Below are 18005 nucleotides of genomic sequence, written 5' to 3'. Positions count from 1 at the left end.
CTTATAATACTCAAGTTTAAACTGAATATAAATAGTTCTGTGTGCAACTTCTCAATAAAGACTAGTCTTAAGGAAGAAAACCAGTTTCGAATGGGTGAACATATATATATTACTGGGGGATTCAAGAAACCCAATAGGAGGCTAACTGCCTTGTCACAGTTAAATCTCTTGGGAAAAGTAAGAAAACAGCTTACTGGAAAACCTAGATTTTTTTTAAAGTTCTAATGATGCAAAAGCTGCATAATAATCTCTCTGTGAACCACAAAAATAATAAAAGCTGAGGCCATTTCTAACATAATCTCTATCAGCAAGATGCCAGCGCTTTCCCAGATTTCCTAACGGGTCCCTGCTAATTCCATGCCAAAACTAGCAGTGGATTTCTTCCTTTTAATCTCCCCTAATGCCTTATTCGATTATTGTCACTGCTCTCCGACCATGCGTCGTTCCTTCAAACTCTAATTCTCCAACTGCAACAGTCAGACAAGGCAGAACCGTGGTGTAGAAACACGCACACACAGACAGACACAGAGTGGGGGAAAAGAAGAACCAGAAGAGGAAAAAACAAACACCATCTGTACAACTGCACGTTTAAATCATAAACCATCAGGAATTACCAGGAGTGAGAGGAAAAGATGGAGTATGAAACTTGCTCCAGTTGACTAAGCAAAAGAATATCTGGGAACTCTGTCCATAGTGCTGGACCATGGCTTTGTTGATCTCTTGGTTATGCATCACTATATGGTAAGTAAACTTTTCAACAATACTCAAGACAATCAAAAACTAAGAAAACTCTCCTGCCTGGGGTTAAGTCAATTATGGAGAGGGACGGGTGGTGGAATGTATGTTTCCTGGTATGTTTCACTGATGGCCCTGGCTAAAGAAAAGCAACTTTTGACTTTGCACAGAAGGGAAAAGACTGGTTAAATGATGGCATTGTTGGTGTATTAATTTCAGTATAGACAAGGTGCTGGGGAGCCAGACTGATGAAGGGAACCTGTACTCAGAAAACATTACGCGGATTCTGGACAAGTTGTTGGATGGATATGACAACAGGCTCCGACCTGGATTCGGAGGTAGAAGAAACCCAATATCTTAAACTGTAGCTGCCCCCTCCCCTTTTATCTTATCTGTTGTTGAAAAGTAAATCCCTCAGAGAGAGGAAACAACTCTATGCCTTGGATTCCTACCCCCTTCTCTTATGGAGAGTCACACTAGTGGAAGGTATTTTCCCCCCAAATGCTTCAATTTAGATGTGTCATTTCCAAATAGATATGGGAGACTCCCAGAAACTTAGTATCTAAATGTGACCCCCTTCATAATGGAGTTGTTGATAGGAGAAATAATTGCCTTTTATTTACATAAAATGTTAAAAATCCAGAAGCAAGAGATCAAAATGACAATTGTTTATTCCCCATGTATAGTTTGTTTTGTAATGACTATGGAAAAAGTTCCTGAATAGCAGCTTTGCTGTGTCTTGGAGCCACACTCATGTAATAGGCAAGTTGCTGTGTAGGTGTACAGATTGTTGAGTGAAATAGTCAACAGCATACATCTCTTTACTTCTGACCCCTGCAATGCTCAGAGCTTGTTTGAATACCTGCTAGGTGCTGTTACAGAAGTCAAAACGGACATCTATGTGACCAGTTTCGGTCCCGTGTCAGATGTGGAGATGGTAAGACTGATTATGAATCATGTACAGCAGGGGCTTCATTTTTGGCATTCTTGCCACACAAATTGTGGGATCTTTCTAGCATAGGAGCTTCACTTGTCCCTGGCCCTGATCTTGTTTTTCAGGATTCATTACAGTGGCATCTGAGTGGACTGTCATTAGAGCAGATTACGAGGCTTAATCTTCTTGACAATCTCTGTCTCTGAGGGACAGAGAGCATTTTACTGTTGGGTTGCATATAGCTAGTTCCACTATATCCAGGGCAGCAGGTTTGAGTAACTTTTGATGGCTCCCAGAACAGTAAGAGGCCCAACCCCACCCCCACTTACCTGGTAAACCAATATCTATTTTTAAAAATAATGTAAAAATGGATTAGAAACAGCATTTAACAGTTTCCCTGTATTGCACAATAGGGAGAGTTGGAGGGATGAAGGGCTCTCAGGTGTGTCAGGGGACTTCAGACTAGGGTAGAGGGTTGGGATATAGAGGGATAAAGGCTCTGGGTGGGACAGGGGATGAGGACCAACATTACTACATATACCACTACACCTGGGAGAAGCTCTGAAAGAAGAGTTGCTCACATGCAGTAAATGCAATAACAAGTCGTGCTGAGGAGTGCTAGCCATGGGCCAGCAGGAGGCTGCATTGCACACAGGGATGTCAATGGGGAAAGAAGCTGGCTTAGAGGAAGGGAGGAGGAGGACAAGTGGTGAAGCTGTTTGCAGTGAGAAGATAGGAAAACAGCCCGAGTTTCTCCCCTCCAAAGTAGAGACAGGGAGGAGGAAGCATGGGGGAGAGGGCAGGGTGGAGTGCCCTGGCTATAGCCACAACCAAGTAAAAGAAAAGCAAAGGAGAGGAAGAGAAGGAAAAAGCCCAAAGAATGTACTGCTGTACCTCCAAACTCGTCAGCTTGCTGCTGGTATATGGTGGGATACTCCAGGAGAGAAGTGTGGTGGTGGCAGGCAGGGCTAGGGGATGCTCAGGGGCAATACATAGGGGTGACAGGTGGGGTTGGGGAGAGACCTTGCCAAAACATTGGTGGAGCCAGTCCCCAGGCTCAGAATATTCCTGGAGCCTGGACACCATGGGCTCATAGAAGTTACTATCCCTTGGTTATGTCAACCTCATGGATCATGCAGTTTCAGCATGTAATTTCTGTGACATTTGTAAGGAAAATTGGAGAGCAATGTCTTGCAAATAAGTTTAACAAGCTAACGCAATGAGAGTGATTGCTGATTTGTTGAGCTATGATAAAATGAAACAAATAATAGGTTAAAGATGCAGCAACAATGCATCCATTAGGAATGAGCAACCCATTAGGAAGATTGCAGACATGTGCTACAAAGCATAGATTTACAGTAGGGCTACGTATTAGGAAACAGACTAACAGGCATGCTATAATAAAATAAAGCCATGAGTGAGTAAGGAAGGCTGAGGAGCTCATCACTTTTCCTTTTCTCAGTAGAACCTGGAAGCTATAAAGTGTGGCACCTAAATATATGTAGCTGCAGACTCCTATAAAAGTTATTTGTTTACTACAATATATATAGAAACCTATAGCAAAAGTTTATCAAAACTGCTCCCCAAATAATCACAAAACATATTTTCGTTCTAGAAATAGTGTTCACTCTCCAGCTATGTTTCAGTTTTGATATGTGAATACTGAGTCACAGTCTCATTTATATTCTAACTTGGGTGGCTAGCTTAGATGTCTATAGTTGAGCTTTTGCATAATTTATTTCAGTGCTTAAGTATGAAAGTAGGAGACAGACTTTATATACTTCTGTTGAAAAGTTTGAACATGTACATTAGAAAAAGTTTTTGCAAACATTAATTTGCAATAGTACTATAAAATAACTTGACACATGCTGTGTAATCACACTATAATTAATATGTATATGATTATGTAGCAAATATGCAAAATAAGCTGAATAAGAAATATTGAGGGCATTTTTTTTCTATTCACTGTCACTAAGTACTGAAAGTTTCTCTTAGCAGTTACAAAGCCTATTAAATTAGATATTTATATCTCCTTACAAATGAAGTCATTTAAATTAAATTAAGTTTTGTGAGAACAAAATGAACTTTCTTTGTATTCCCATCCAATTATCTATTCTGTGATTAATTTGCAGCTCTTCATTAAAATAGTAAGAAAATAGGGGTATATCTACACTGCCACCCTAGTTCGAATTAGGGTGGCTAATGTAGGCAATCGAAGTTGCAAATGAAGCCCGGGATTTAAATATCCTGGGCTTCATTTACATCTTGCCGGGCGCCGCCATTTTTAAATCCCCGTTAGTGCAGACTTCGTGCCCGTGGCTACACACAGCATGGAGTAGGTAGTTCGAATTAGGCTTTCGAGTTACAAGGTGTAACGGTAGTTTGAATTAGAGAGCCTAATTCAAACTACCTACTCCGTGCTGCGTGTAGCCGCGGGCACGGAGTCCTCACTAACAGGGATTTAAAAATGGCGGTACCCGGCAAGATGCAAATGAAGCCCGGGATATTTAAATCCCGGGCTTCATTTGCAACTTCAATTGCCTACATTAGCCATTCTAGTTCAAACTAGGGTGGCAGTGTAGACATACCCTAGGATATTTTTCTTATATACTGACTTTTTTAAGTAAGTACTTAATGATAATAGGATTAAAGTGACTAAGCAGTGGTGAATTAAATGTGGTTAACTGGTAGTAGGCCCTCCACTGAGATATAGTAGGTCAATCCTGTTAGTCATGACCTCTAATTAGTTTATTTTCATGTAGGAATACACAATGGATGTCTTCTTTCGGCAGACATGGATAGATGAGAGATTGAAGTTTGGTGGGCCAACTGAAATTCTTAGACTGAACAATTTAATGGTCAGTAAGATCTGGACACCAGACACCTTTTTTAGAAATGGAAAAAAGTCAATTGCTCATAATATGACAACTCCTAACAAACTTTTCAGAATTATGCAGAATGGAACTATTCTCTATACAATGAGGTAAGATCCTACTCTGCAGCTTCCTGCTGAATTTGTTTTTCTACTGCTAATGAAGGAACTGAGTACAATTTATTTCAATGTATTTTAGACTGACCATTAATGCTGATTGTCCCATGCGGCTGGTAAACTTCCCTATGGATGGGCATGCTTGTCCACTGAAGTTTGGGAGTTGTAAGTTTTGTAAAAATTTCTGATTTTAATATATATTCATATTTGAAAAACAGCATGTAGGGCCTGTTAGCGACTTTAAGAACTTTGTAAATGGGCTCTTAGGGAAGTCCTTAATAGGAGTTAATTAATTATAGGCTCACATCCCATATCAAAATCTGCTTGTGTATAATCTGGACTTTGCATAGGCAGAGGAATCCAAGCTAGTTGCAAACTATTGACTATAGATTCTTTTGCTTTTTGTTATACTGACAGAGCCAAATATATACTGGTACCTTTTAAACAAATCTGTTGTTTTAACAGTGAAGAAAGATTATTAGTAGATGTCCTCACTTATTAAAGAAACTATCATATTTTGAATGAAGATATATGCCAAAATGACCATTTGCAATCAACGGACTTTCTGTTCTCAGCTGCAGGGAACCAACCTCCCTCTGTAGGCAATAGCAAAGCAAGTGGGATAATTCTCAAGGCCCTGACAATTTCAGAGACCTGAATGTGGCAGATATATCACATCTAGAGGTTATACACAGGTATAGGGAAAAGGACCCATGATCCTAGGGAGCCATAGTGATAACTTATGTTTTTTTTAAGAAAGACATTTAATGCTAGATAGATGGATGGTTGTTTATAGTGAAGAGGGAAAGTAAAGGCAAATTCCAAGGGCACAAGATTGCAATTTTTTATGGGAGCAACAAGACAAATTTTAAGGGAGCACAAATAATTATGAGTTGACAGGGAAATTTTAAAATTAGAATTATTAGAATACTTTAAAATTATCAGGATGGGGCATATTGTTAGTTTGCTCTACATCATGGTTTCTAATCACCTTTTGCCTTTGCTATGTTGTTAAGTGGGAGCAAAGAACCCTGTGTAGATGTTTACAACATGAGAGCCAGAATAGAAGTAGAAGGGTGAGAAGGGAAAGTTATTATCCACTATTACCCTCATCCTTTCTACCCCTTCTCCTTTTAGTTATGCTCATGAGTTATAATGGTAGGGAACAAGTCTCCTTATTAATACAGCATCTACCACTGTTGGGAAATGGTATTTATTTTGTCCCATTGGGCAATACTGTAATATAATTAATACTATTGATTCTTTCCTCCATGATACCCCAGATGCCTATCCAAAAAGTGAAATTATTTACACATGGAAAAAGGGACCTCTGTATTCAGTGGAAGTACCACAAGAGTCTTCCAGTCTCCTCCAATATGATCTTATAGGACAAACAGTATCTAGTGAAACAATTAAATCTAACACAGGTAAGACGTGTCCTATTGTGGAATTGACACATTATAAAATGTTCATTGGAAACCAGTTAAAATGCTCTTATTTTTATCTCTTAATTGTTTATTCTTCTTCCCTTAACTAAAATTTCTGCAAAGGTTTCCTGCAAAAGATTGATTTTCAACATATTGCTCACAGGTGAGCAAGTGTAATGTAACTTTTAGGAACATTTCTTTTTCAGTAGCAGAACAACATATCAAAGTAATAACTTATTCACCTTTTCTCATTTTCTCAGTTGATTCATTTTAGCTTCTGCTCATTAGCTAAACTTTGTCATATAGAAGAAGGTCTATCATTTGTCATTGCTTTCCTCAAAACACAGCCTATTAATTTAAGATATTCCAGGGTTTACTCAAGTAATTTTCTTTCATATATTGCCAAAATAATGCTGATATACTTGTCTCCTAACAGGTGAATACATAATAATGACAGTTTATTTCCACTTGCAAAGGAAGATGGGATACTTCATGATACAGATATATACTCCCTGCATTATGACAGTCATTCTCTCTCAGGTTTCTTTCTGGATTAATAAGGAGTCTGTTCCAGCCAGAACAGTTTTTGGTATGCTGTGTTAATGTTTCTGCAATAGCTTATTTAATCATTCCATTTATTTATCACTTTTCATTGCTTATTTGTTGCAGGTGAATATTCACTTCAGCTGCTCTATTTTCATCTTCAAAGGAAAATAGGCTACTATCTCATTCAGACATACATTCCATGCACCATGACTGTAGTCCTGTCTCAAGTTGTGTTTTGGATCAACAAAGAATCAGTTCCTGCAAGAACTGTGGCTGGTATTCATGTTTTTACCATGACATTCATTTGTTGCATTGAATCCACAGTATTGAACAGCTAATGTAGTGTGATGTGAATTTGTTTTTAAGTAGAGAAAGAAAAAGGTAAGCAAAAAATAAATAATTATATTGAAACCAAATAAGTAATGTTAAAAATACCACTGAGAACAGAATTCTGTTCTCAGAAACTTTGCACGGTCAGTTTTGACTGTTTCTGCAATGTAATATCCATAGAAATTCCATGCATATGTACAAGGAGAATTTTAGAATTAAGATCCACCATTCGCATTTGAGAACAGAAATTTTCCCCTTATTTGTGTTTTGTTAAAACTAATACTTAGGTTCAAAGAAAGGTTTATCAGTAAAAATAATGAAAAACAAATGTATAGAGAAGAAATCCATGAAAAGATGTGTTAAGACTGACAAAAACAAACAAAAACCCCATCTCAAGCATTCTTTGGCTATGTCTAGACTACATGGCTCTGTTGACAGAGCCATGTAAAATAGTTTATTTGGCATAGGCAAAGAAGCGGGGATTTAAATAATCCCCGCTTCATTAAAATAAAAATGGCCGTTGCACTGTGCCGACAATCAGCTGATCCGGCACAGTGGGGCAGTCTAGATGCACCACGGTCGACAAGGGAAGTCTTTGTCGACCGCTCTGGTAAACCTCGTTTCACGTATAGACAAGACTTCCCTTGTTGACTGCGGCATGTCTAGACTGCCCTGCTGTGCTGGATCAGCTGATCGTCGGCACAGAACGGAGGCCATTTTTATTTTAATGAAGCGGGGATTTAAACTATTTTACATGGCTCCGTCGACCAAGCCATGTAGTCTAGACATAGCCTTTGTTTGTTTGTTTTGTCTTTCTGCTTACTTCATTCATAATTTTGGACCTGCTCTGTTCCCATCAACATCAAGGACAAAATGTCCATTAATCAAATGGGTGAGTAGGACTCAAGTATATTTAGAGCTGAATTAAAAAATTCTCATCAAAATATTTACAGTGATAAACTGAGAATACTATACATTAGTTTTTCTCATGTAATGTTTGTAATTTTTCAATCTGCACTAGGTATATTATTGTAAATTCCTGTAGTGTTTTTACACACCAATTTCCTTTTTTTTTTTTTTTTTTTTTTTGCTTTTTATACTAAAACTGCAGTATGTAGGGTCATATTTTCAACAGTAACCTAAACATTTTGTTGTGCAACTTCAAAGGAGAGAATTGGGTTTCATAGGTCATACTTGACTGTAATGGAACTACTAATATATGTACAACTACTCTTGTGCATGTTTAAGCCACTGGACATCTTGGGTCCAATTTTTAGATGTGCCAAGTGCACACAACTATCTTTGGCTCATAATAGGGTTGTGCATTCTTGTTTATTCTTAAAAACCCAACTGCAGTTGGGCACCCTAAAAACAAAAATGTTGAACCTAAAATTAGAGGCCAGTTTTGAAAGTTTAGGAATTGATTTTTATTTTCTTAAGCATTCAGATAGAACTGAAAAGTATAATTATGTAATGGGATGAGTTTATATAATAGATTTTGAAGGGCGCTTTATCACTATTGAAGTGTAGTGTGTAGATTGCAAATGTGGGTTGACCATCTGGCAACATAATATAACACTCCCAGTATTGTGTAGTCTATGGAATAGTTACAGATGATCAAAAACATATTTGGTAAAATGTATGCTATTTACCTGACAGGCTGAATGGGTAACTTGTAACTGCTAAGTCTATTGAGTTAAATAAGTCTTCAGACTTTACAAAAAAATATTTATAAGCATTTGAAATGATAGTACGGATGAGCCATTTCAGACTGAAGAGTAAATACAGAATTAGGAACAGAGGAATATTCTTAGAAAACATATTAAATGCAACTGCCATTGCAAGTTTTGCTGAAAATTAGTAATACTAAGCCTGACTCCTTGTATAAAAAGGACAAAGACCATCAATCCTTATTCAAGGCATTCAGTCTAATGACTATATTGGAAGGACTGATGGATTTACACCCATTACAGCCTGAACCTGCAGTCTTTATTCAGACAAAACTCCACTGACTCCAGAGAGTTTCACCTGCAAAATGATTTCAGGGTCAGTTCTTCACTGCCTATAGCAAAATAGCAAGCCCAGTGACAAATCAGAAGTTTAAAATGGAAGGCCTGATATCCCACTATATATTGGAAAATACTTGTTATAATTGTTATTTAAATGAATTTGGCTAGAAAAGGCACCTGAATTCCCTCAAATTAAAGGTGTAAAGAGGGGAAGAGGAGAAATTAATGATGGGAAAGTAAAGCTACTCTGCTAAAACCAATTATAATATTATATAAAAGGGGCAATACTAAGCAGATTGAACCCCTCAAAATTAAAGTCTAGAAATATTATAAGGAATGCTATGAGCCCAAAATTAAGGAGAAGCAGGAGCCATAGAGGTCTGTTTGCTAAAAATGTTTGAAAGAAACAATAGGGTAGGCAGAACCAAGCCAGAGATAGTAGTATTCCTTTGTACTGCTGTGTACTTGAAGAGGGCAATGGATTGCTAATATGCCTTTCTCCATATGTGTGTTACTCCCACACATATGGAATAAAGGACATGTGGGGCATATAGCTAAGTATGCTTCTATAAGGGTATGTCTAGACTACATTGCTATTTCGAAAAAACTGCCCTTTTTTCGAAAAAACTTCACCTGCATCTACATTGCTTTTTTGAAAGAAGTGGTTGCAGTCTAGACGCTCTCTTTTGAACGAGGCTTGTAGTCTAGACACAGCCCAAATGAGGAAGAAGACTTTTTTTGAAAGAGCTGTTTCAAAAAAAGGCATGTGTGGACACAGAACAGGAACATTTTTTGAAAGAAGAGGCAATCCAAAAAAGCACAGGTGCCCTAGAGGCCATTCTGTGACTAGCAATCAGGGATTTCTGTCAAGAGAGTGTCCATGAAGTCTGGATGCTCTCTTTTTCGAAAAAGCAGATCACTTTTTCGATCTGGTTTTGAAGTGTGTCTGCTCTTTCAAAAGAAGCTTTCAGTCTAGATGTACTCTAAGAGTCATAGGCAAGTTTTCCTTGAGCCCATACCCACTGTGTTCATGGACTCATCACTCCATGCAGGTGCCATCCCTGTCTCAGAGTCGTCCCAAAGAGTCCCATTAGATCAGAGGTGGACCATAATTTTTTATGGGGGGCCATTCCAAGATTTTGGAAAGTGGTCAAAGGCTGCACTTTTCAATTATACTAATGGAGGAGGTGCGGGGGCCTGGAATGGAGGTGGGGTACAGAAGGGATCTTGGGGTAAGGAATTGAGGTGCAGGAGGGTGTGTGGAGTCTGGGAGGGAGTTTAGGTGAAGAAGTCAGTCATGACCTGGGTGCAAGGATTTTGGTTGTGAACTAGGATAGGAAGGGGTTGTGACCTGGGACAGGAAACTAGGGTGCAGAAGGGCTACAGGGGCTTGGTTTGTGACCTGTGGCAAGTGATTGGGGTGCAGGTGTTTGGATTGTGACCTAGGGCAGGGGATTGGGATGCAGGATCTGGGAGGGGACATGGCTACAGGAGGGAGGCAGAGGGTTTGGGCTATGTGGAGTAGAGGGGCAGGAGTGGGGGGCCAGAGTGTTGGAGGGAGGAAGGGACTGGGGTGCCAGAGGCAGACTCTGACTGGGAGACTTACCTAGGTGACTCCCAGCCAGCAGCACAGTATGTTTCTCAGGAAGGCTCCCTGCCTGACCCACCCCCTGCCCAGGCTGCAGAGACTGTGTGTGTCTGTGAATAAGCCAGAGGGAAGTGGGGAGTGATGCTTTGCACACTGCCCGTTCTTCAAACAGACAGTTCCCATTGGCTAGAAACTGGCCAATGGGATTGTACTGGGGCAGGGACAACGCATGAAGCCTCTCTCATCCCCATCCCTAGCTGTGAATCACAAACAGACCAGCAGCCACTTTTCTGAGTGGTGTGCAGGAGGGGGTGGGGCAAGCAGGGAATCTGTCTGAGGCTCCCTGCTACATCTACAAGCTGGATCCTGTGGCTCGGAAGGCCCGATCTGGGCCACCACCCCTATTTTGCCCAGGCCTGATTTAGATAATAAGTTCAGGATGGAAAATCTTGTGCACAGATAGATATGATCATCTTTCTCCTGTTTTTCTATCACACTGACAGCCGGAATTTGACCTTTGATCTATCATATTTATTAAAATCTTCAGAAGTGGAAAATTTTTGTAGCATAAGTAGTGAAATAAAATTAATTTTATATTTTAAATTAATTTTATGCTAACTGAACTCTCTTAAAAGTCATGGAAAATGTTCAAAATCTAATCCCAGAGATAAACAAATATCAGTCACACAATTTTAACTGTATTTCAGCATTCAACTAGATAAGGCACATATTGTCAGTATTTCAAGAAATCATATAAAATCATTCAGCCCTCAATGGTAGGAGGAATCTTCCAGATTCCTAACATCAAATTCCATTAGTGATAGGTCTTTATACATAGAACCCTGCACAGATACAAAATTTGTATCTACATTTGCATCCATATACGCAAAAATGAGCCACCGATATCAGCATCCACGTCTGCAGATGCAGATACCCACAAATATAAAACGGATATCCCACAGATTTACAGGGCTCTATTTGCATAGATCCATCCTGGCATTACCAAATATCACCAAATAGAGCATGGCAATGTTCTAATCTCAATACATATATTCTTGAAAAGTTCACCCTTGTGCATATGTGAGACATGGAATTTTGATATTGAACTATACCTCAGGCTTATTCAGACTTTTGCTACAAAAACATCTGACAGATCTGGGTAATAGGAGATACTGTGGTTTTTTTAAAATCTTTTATTTGCATTTAATTAATAACATGTTAGATTACTGCATTTGTATATTGGTACTCAACTGAAGATTGTTGATAAGCTGCGTCTTATGAAAGTTCCAGAGAGAATGCTAACAATATCAAGTCACACAGTTCAGATGCTGCCTTGAGATGTTACATCACCTCAGATAGCAAGAATGAGTAGAAGGCTAACTAGTCATAAGTCTGTCATAAGACGTGAAAAGCATTATATGGGTCAAGAGCCACATGTTTAGACATGTTCTGTTAGAATAAATGTGGATCTCAAATGTTATGGAGATTTTCCACATATACTTGTATGTAGGAATATGCAAACTGGGGCTGGGGGACTCAAATGTATGAAATATCTTAGTAAATTTTACAAACACTTTGATCAAATTAGGCAGTTTCCCAAAGAATTCACAATGCTGCATATAGGACTATATACTTCTTGCTCTTATCTAAAAATTCTCAGGGCCTTTTCCTGCCACATGCAGAGCTCCCATGAGTTCAATAACTGTTCTGTATGATATGCTATGTCCCTCCAATGTAACACCAAAGAGTGGGCAAAAAGATGCAGAAATTACATGTTACTAAACTATAGTATTTAATCTAGATTACTGGACTAGCTGGCACTCACTATCTCATTTAGTTAGTAGGTAGTTTTGAAATCTAAGCACTTTCCTTTCTAATATGGGAATTGCCATGTATGGTCCTCATGGCATTCCTTAAAGTGATATCATAAGTGCTGTGACTCAGGCAAGTACCTTCTCCAGAAAATGGTATTTCCAAACATGCTATTATGTTCATGAACAGAACATCATTCTAGAAAGAATCCCTACTCAGTAGGTGGGTATCTTAACTTCACACTGGTTCACCATTTTAAAATGGAGCATACAGTCTAGGGTACCTTATTCAGGACAGTTGTATATATAAGTATTAACTATTTGAAGCACAAATAGTACTTTGCAACCTGTTAATCATCTGATCCGGAGCATACACAGGAAGAGTGTAATCTATATATTTATAACAATTTATAAGCAATATGAATATAAACAAAATCCTAATACCTGAATTTTCATTGTTATTTTAAAGGGATTACTACTGTTCTAACAATGACCACTTTAAGCATCAGTGCACGCCACTCTTTGCCCAAGGTGTCTTATGCCACTGCCATGGATTGGTTCATAGCTGTATGCTTTGCCTTTGTCTTCTCTGCACTTATCGAGTTTGCAGCTGTCAACTACTTTACCAATCTTCAGACTCAAAGAGCAATGAGGAAGGCAGCTCGGGCAGCAGCACTAGCAGCAGCACTAGCAGCAGCAACTGTACCGGCAGAGGACGAAATTGTCTCGGTAATTGCTCATTTTTCTCATAATAAGCATCATATAGGAAGAGACAGCCAAAGCAGTGAGTGCAAAACAATTGAAAGGTATTAAAGTGATCTTAGTCTGGAATAGATTACACAACTGAATCATATCAATTCAAATGTCAAGGAAGTTATTGCTCTGACATCAGAAAGTGAAAGCAGTTCATTTTTAGTTGTTGCTTATATTAAGGGCAGATACTCTTCGTCAATCATTCTGATTTGTATAAACCAAAATATTTAAAGAAAAACAACATTCAACTGTTACAGACAAAAGCTTTCTTTAAGCAACTCTATCCGTACTGTGGCAAATAATCACCTGTATTCAAATGACTTCATAGTAAGAGTGCAGAATTTTCAGAATGTTGTTCAGAAGAATGAGAGCATGAATTGGTTACCTGATTACTGGATCACTGTAATATACATACCATAAATGGGTTTGGGAGGGAGGGGGATTAGCTTGTATATCAACTTGGCATCTGTTACTTGCAGAAAGAGCTGTGTTGGTGGAAGCTTTGAGAAAGACACAGAAATACAGTTTCTAAGGAAGGGGGTAAATATTCAGCACATGTGATAGACAGAAATATTTTCTCTTATCAAAGTAAGGTCTGTTTAATGGTTGAAAATTGATTTTAAATAATTTTACTACTCAGTCTCCCTAAGTAATGATACAGCTCCCATTATCACCAACTTTAGTTTATTTATATGTATAATCCTTATCTAAGATAAGCTAATATTATCATTTATAGATGGGGAACTCAGGCAATGAGCTATTAAGGAATTTGCCCAGAGTCACCCGGAAAGTGGTTAGTACAACTGAAGCCAATTCCCTTCAATACCAGTCCACTGCCTTAGCCGCAAAGCCATTCTTCTTCATTTTAACTCACCAGTTAAAACATTTCTATTTAAATATGGTTTAGTAAAACTAAAACTGTAATAGGTTAGGTGTACCCCAAACCATTTAATGAGAAGTAGAGTACATAACAAAGATGTGGTAATATAACCCATTTCTGCTTCTCCATTGAAATAAAAATACAAAATGTTACCTGGAGTAGGTGGTAGAATTGGACTCATAAATCTCAGGGCTTGTCTTTAACATTAGTGTGCGAAAAGCTAGGGTGCAACTCTGCAATGCACTAGCATGCAGCACATTATCAGCTCTCTAATGTGGTTTAATATACTCCTGTAAAGCATGGCAGATTAAAATGTACTAGAGAACTTCTAGTATAGTAACGGGATCTACATAAACAACTAGCACACTGTAGATTTATAGTAATAGAGATGTAGCCATGTTAGTCTGGTCTTGCTGAAACAAAAGACAGGACTATGAAGCACTTTAAAGACTCATCACCTAATAAACCATCTTGTTAGTCTTTAAAGTGCTGCATAGTCCTGTCTTTTGTAGATTTATACTGCAGCTTGCTACATGCTAACCATATATCTAGACAAATCTTCAGTGTATTTTAGATAAGATTTGTTTTAGTTCTGGAGGGATAGTTAAAGACTCCAGAAAAAGACAACCTCTGTCCCCAAAATTATTCTCATAGCATCTCTAAACATTCATGAATGTCAAAAGAAACTATCACACATTACAACTCAGAAAACTCTGTAAAATGAAGTTAAAAAACTCCTCAAAAACAAAACAATCAAGCAAACACTCAAGCAAGAATGAATTGAGCAAAGTTAGAAATGTATAATACAATTTGTAGAAGCTTGTGGTAATGGATAATAAAAAAGTGGATTTTCAATTTTGATGAAACTCGAAAATAAATTTGCATAAGGTAATGTATATGTAGAATATTTACATTTTTATTATCCTAAGAAATCCTTAATAATAAGTTGCCTCATCAGAACTTGCAAGAATAAAAATACATATTTGTTAATGTTCACATAAAGTAATTTTTTCAAATGTCATGACATTTGAGAAAGGGTCAATTTTTATACCTCAACTATTAACCTTTTACTGAAAACATTACATACCCGATAGGCTATACATTGTAACTGAAAATTAATGTTACATAGATAAAATGCAACAGCTCTAAAAACTAGGAACACTTTCAAAGATCTCACACCCAATTTTTTCAACTATAGCTTTTTCACAGGAAATCACTCAGGCAATATATATATTGCACCTAACTCCTCTTCATAGATACACAAACATTCGCCTCATTTTTAAGATACTGGTACAAACAATGGAACTTGAATAGGACATGGTGGCTCAAGGGGGCCTGGCAGGAAAACTTGCCCATCTCTTTACAATTCCCATAAGTAGCAGTGAGGAGGCCCACCCACAGTGCTGGTTGCCAAAGGCATCATAAATCTGATTCTTCAAAGAGCTGAGTGATTTCAGCTCCTTCAGAACAGAGAGTTTAGCAGAACTCTTCCTTTTTTAACTCAAGAGTGTCTAGTGAGGAAGACATTACATTCATGTTGCAATTGTTCAGATTCCAAATTCTAGTCAGAACTTTAATTATTCATCAATTGTCAGAGTCTCCTACAATCCAGGGATTTGGGTGTGATTCTGCTCTCTCTTACAGTAAAGTTACAATGGTGCAAAATCCATAGCAGGGAGAGAAGCCATAGTACCATGGCCTTTCACAAAGAAACTCCCCTATTTTTGAACTCTACTTTCAGCTTCCCCACAACTGGCCATATTTGTCTACTTTAACTTCACATTGAGTGATTGTAGCAAGCAAATGTTCCCATAGCCTGCTGTGGGGTGACTGCAAAAGATGCTACAAACCAAATTAAGTGAGAGCTAGATTGCTGAGGACCTTGCCCCTCAAATCTGCTTTCCCAGTCATAGGAGGGCTTGACTCTGAAATCCCTGACAGCTCCCATGGTTACTGAAGGGATTTACATATTCTCCATACAGCAGCACAAGATGAACACCAGTTAAAAGTCCGATCTTAAAGAATCAATAAAGCAAACAAAGAAGTTTAAAATTCTCACTCTATAAAGTTTACCTCTCAAGACTTTAAACCACAAACAAAGTAACAGTAAGTAACATCAGTACTTTCCTCTTTTCACTGTTCTAGCAGTAAAATACAGCAAGTGAGCAGTAAAATATCTAAGGGTACGTCTACACTACAGCACTAATTCGAACTAACTTGATTCGAATTAGTTAATTTGAACTAAGCTAATTCGAATTAGTGCATCTAGACCTAAAAACTAATTCAAATTAGCGTTTTGCTAATTCAAACTAGCATGTCCACATTGAGTGGACCCTGAACCGAAGTTAAGGCTGGCTGGAACCAGTGCCGGCAGGGCATCAGGTTAGGACTTAGTGTGTGGAGCTGCTGCCTCAGGCAGAGTTCCCCGCTTGCTTGGCTAACTCGATGAGGGACAGCAAAGCAGTCCTGGCTTGGAGTGCCCTGAGTGCCCACACTCGGCACATCACAGCACTTGGCCATTAGCCCGGCTGCACTTGCCGCACGCTGCGATCCGGGGAGGTCAATCAGGGGGCTGTCAGGATCCAGGAGGCCCTGCAGAAGAGCTTCCACCCTGAGGAGGCCGCAGAGCCACCCCAGTCCTCCCCATCAGGGGCTCGTGCCCCATTCCTCCCTCATCTCCTTCCATTTACCCATCCCTAGCCCCACTTCCTGATGTAAAAAATAAAGGACACGTATGTTCAAAAATAGAAACTCTCTTTATTTAACAAAACTGGGGTGAGGAGATTAACCTCTGGGGAGACTGGGAAAAGGAGGTGGGAGAGGGGAAGAGAGAGGGTGGGAGAGGGGAGGGGGAAACCTGGGAGGAGGGAGCTGGAAGGGGGAAGCCAGGGAAAGAAGGAGGTGGGGAAGTATAAAACTATGGTATGCCATATCTTCAGTACTGTGTACAGATGTGGTCTCCTCACCACAAAAAAGATATTTTGGCGTTGGAAAGGGTTGAGAAAAGGGCAACTAAAATGATCAGAGGTTTGGAACAGGTCCCATATGAAGAGAGGCTAAAGAGACTGGGACTTTTCTGCTTAGAAAAGAGGAGACTGAGGGGGGATATGATAGAGGTCTATAAAATCATGAGTGGTGTGGAGAGGGTGAATAAAGAAAAGTTCATTAGTTCCCATAATATAAGGACTAGAGGATAACAAATGAAATTAATGGGAAGCAGGTTTAAAACTAATAACTGAGAGTTCTTCTTCACACAGCACATAGTCAACCTGTGGAACTCCTTGCCACAGGAGGCTGTGAAGGCTAGAACTATAACAAAATTTAAAGAGAAGTTAGATAAATTCATGGAGGTTGGGTCCATGGAGTGCTATTAGCCAGGGGGTTGGAATGGTGTTCCTGGCCTCTGTTTGTGGAAGGCTGGAGATGGATGGCATGAGACAAATGGCTTGGTCATTGTCTTCGGTCCATCCCTCCGGGGTACCTGGTGTTGGCCACTGTCGGCAGACAGGCTACTGGGCTAGATGGACCTTTGGTCTGACCCTGTATGGCTGTTCTTATGTTCTTATGTTCTTATGTTCTAAGATCAGGGCTCAGGGTTGGGGGTCTCACTGGACCAACTTGATTTTCACGCAAACCTGCTCCTGGGTTCGCATGTGGCCTTTGGTGGCCAGGCTGGCAGCTATCCTGCCCTAGACGGCCGCATTCCTGTGCCTAGTATGGAGATCGTGGACATTGGAGGCCTCCCCCCAAACCTCGATGAGGTCCATGATCTCCGCACTAGAACAGGCAGCGCCTGCCTCTAGCAGCCCCGGGCAGGCTCCTGGGAGCCGACAGCCTGGTCCTGGGAAGAGGCGGAGGGCTGGGTGGCTGGCTCATGCCGTGCTAGGTGCAGGGTCTGCTGGCTGGGTGCTGGCAGGCTTGAAACTGGTGCAAGCACTGTAGCCAGACCATGCCAACACCAGGGAAACTCTATTGCCCCCCTCCCGGCCCCGGACCCCTTAAA

The 18005-nt window shown here is 39.6% G+C and overlaps 1 protein-coding gene across 1 annotated transcript in view; it reads left to right on the top strand.

Annotated features, from left to right (window-relative positions):
* The first annotated feature begins 499 nt into the window (after positions 1-499).
* GABRA6 (gamma-aminobutyric acid type A receptor subunit alpha6) overlaps positions 500-18005 on the top strand; it is a 41019-nt gene continuing 23513 nt past the window's right edge. The window contains exons 1-8 of the mRNA XM_075900192.1: positions 500-741; positions 955-1073; positions 1605-1672; positions 4432-4652; positions 4741-4823; positions 5942-6085; positions 6522-6674; positions 12839-13098. Coding sequence (XP_075756307.1) covers positions 704-741; positions 955-1073; positions 1605-1672; positions 4432-4652; positions 4741-4823; positions 5942-6085; positions 6522-6674; positions 12839-13098 — 1086 coding nt within the window. The 5' untranslated portion in view covers positions 500-703. The remainder of the gene's footprint in view (positions 742-954; positions 1074-1604; positions 1673-4431; positions 4653-4740; positions 4824-5941; positions 6086-6521; positions 6675-12838; positions 13099-18005) is intronic.

This window comes from Pelodiscus sinensis, chromosome 17 (assembly GCF_049634645.1).
Source record: "Pelodiscus sinensis isolate JC-2024 chromosome 17, ASM4963464v1, whole genome shotgun sequence".
NCBI classification, from domain to species: Eukaryota; Metazoa; Chordata; order Testudines; family Trionychidae; genus Pelodiscus; species Pelodiscus sinensis.
Note: the sequence above shows the minus strand (reverse complement) of the source record. Positions and strands in the feature narration are given on the sequence as shown.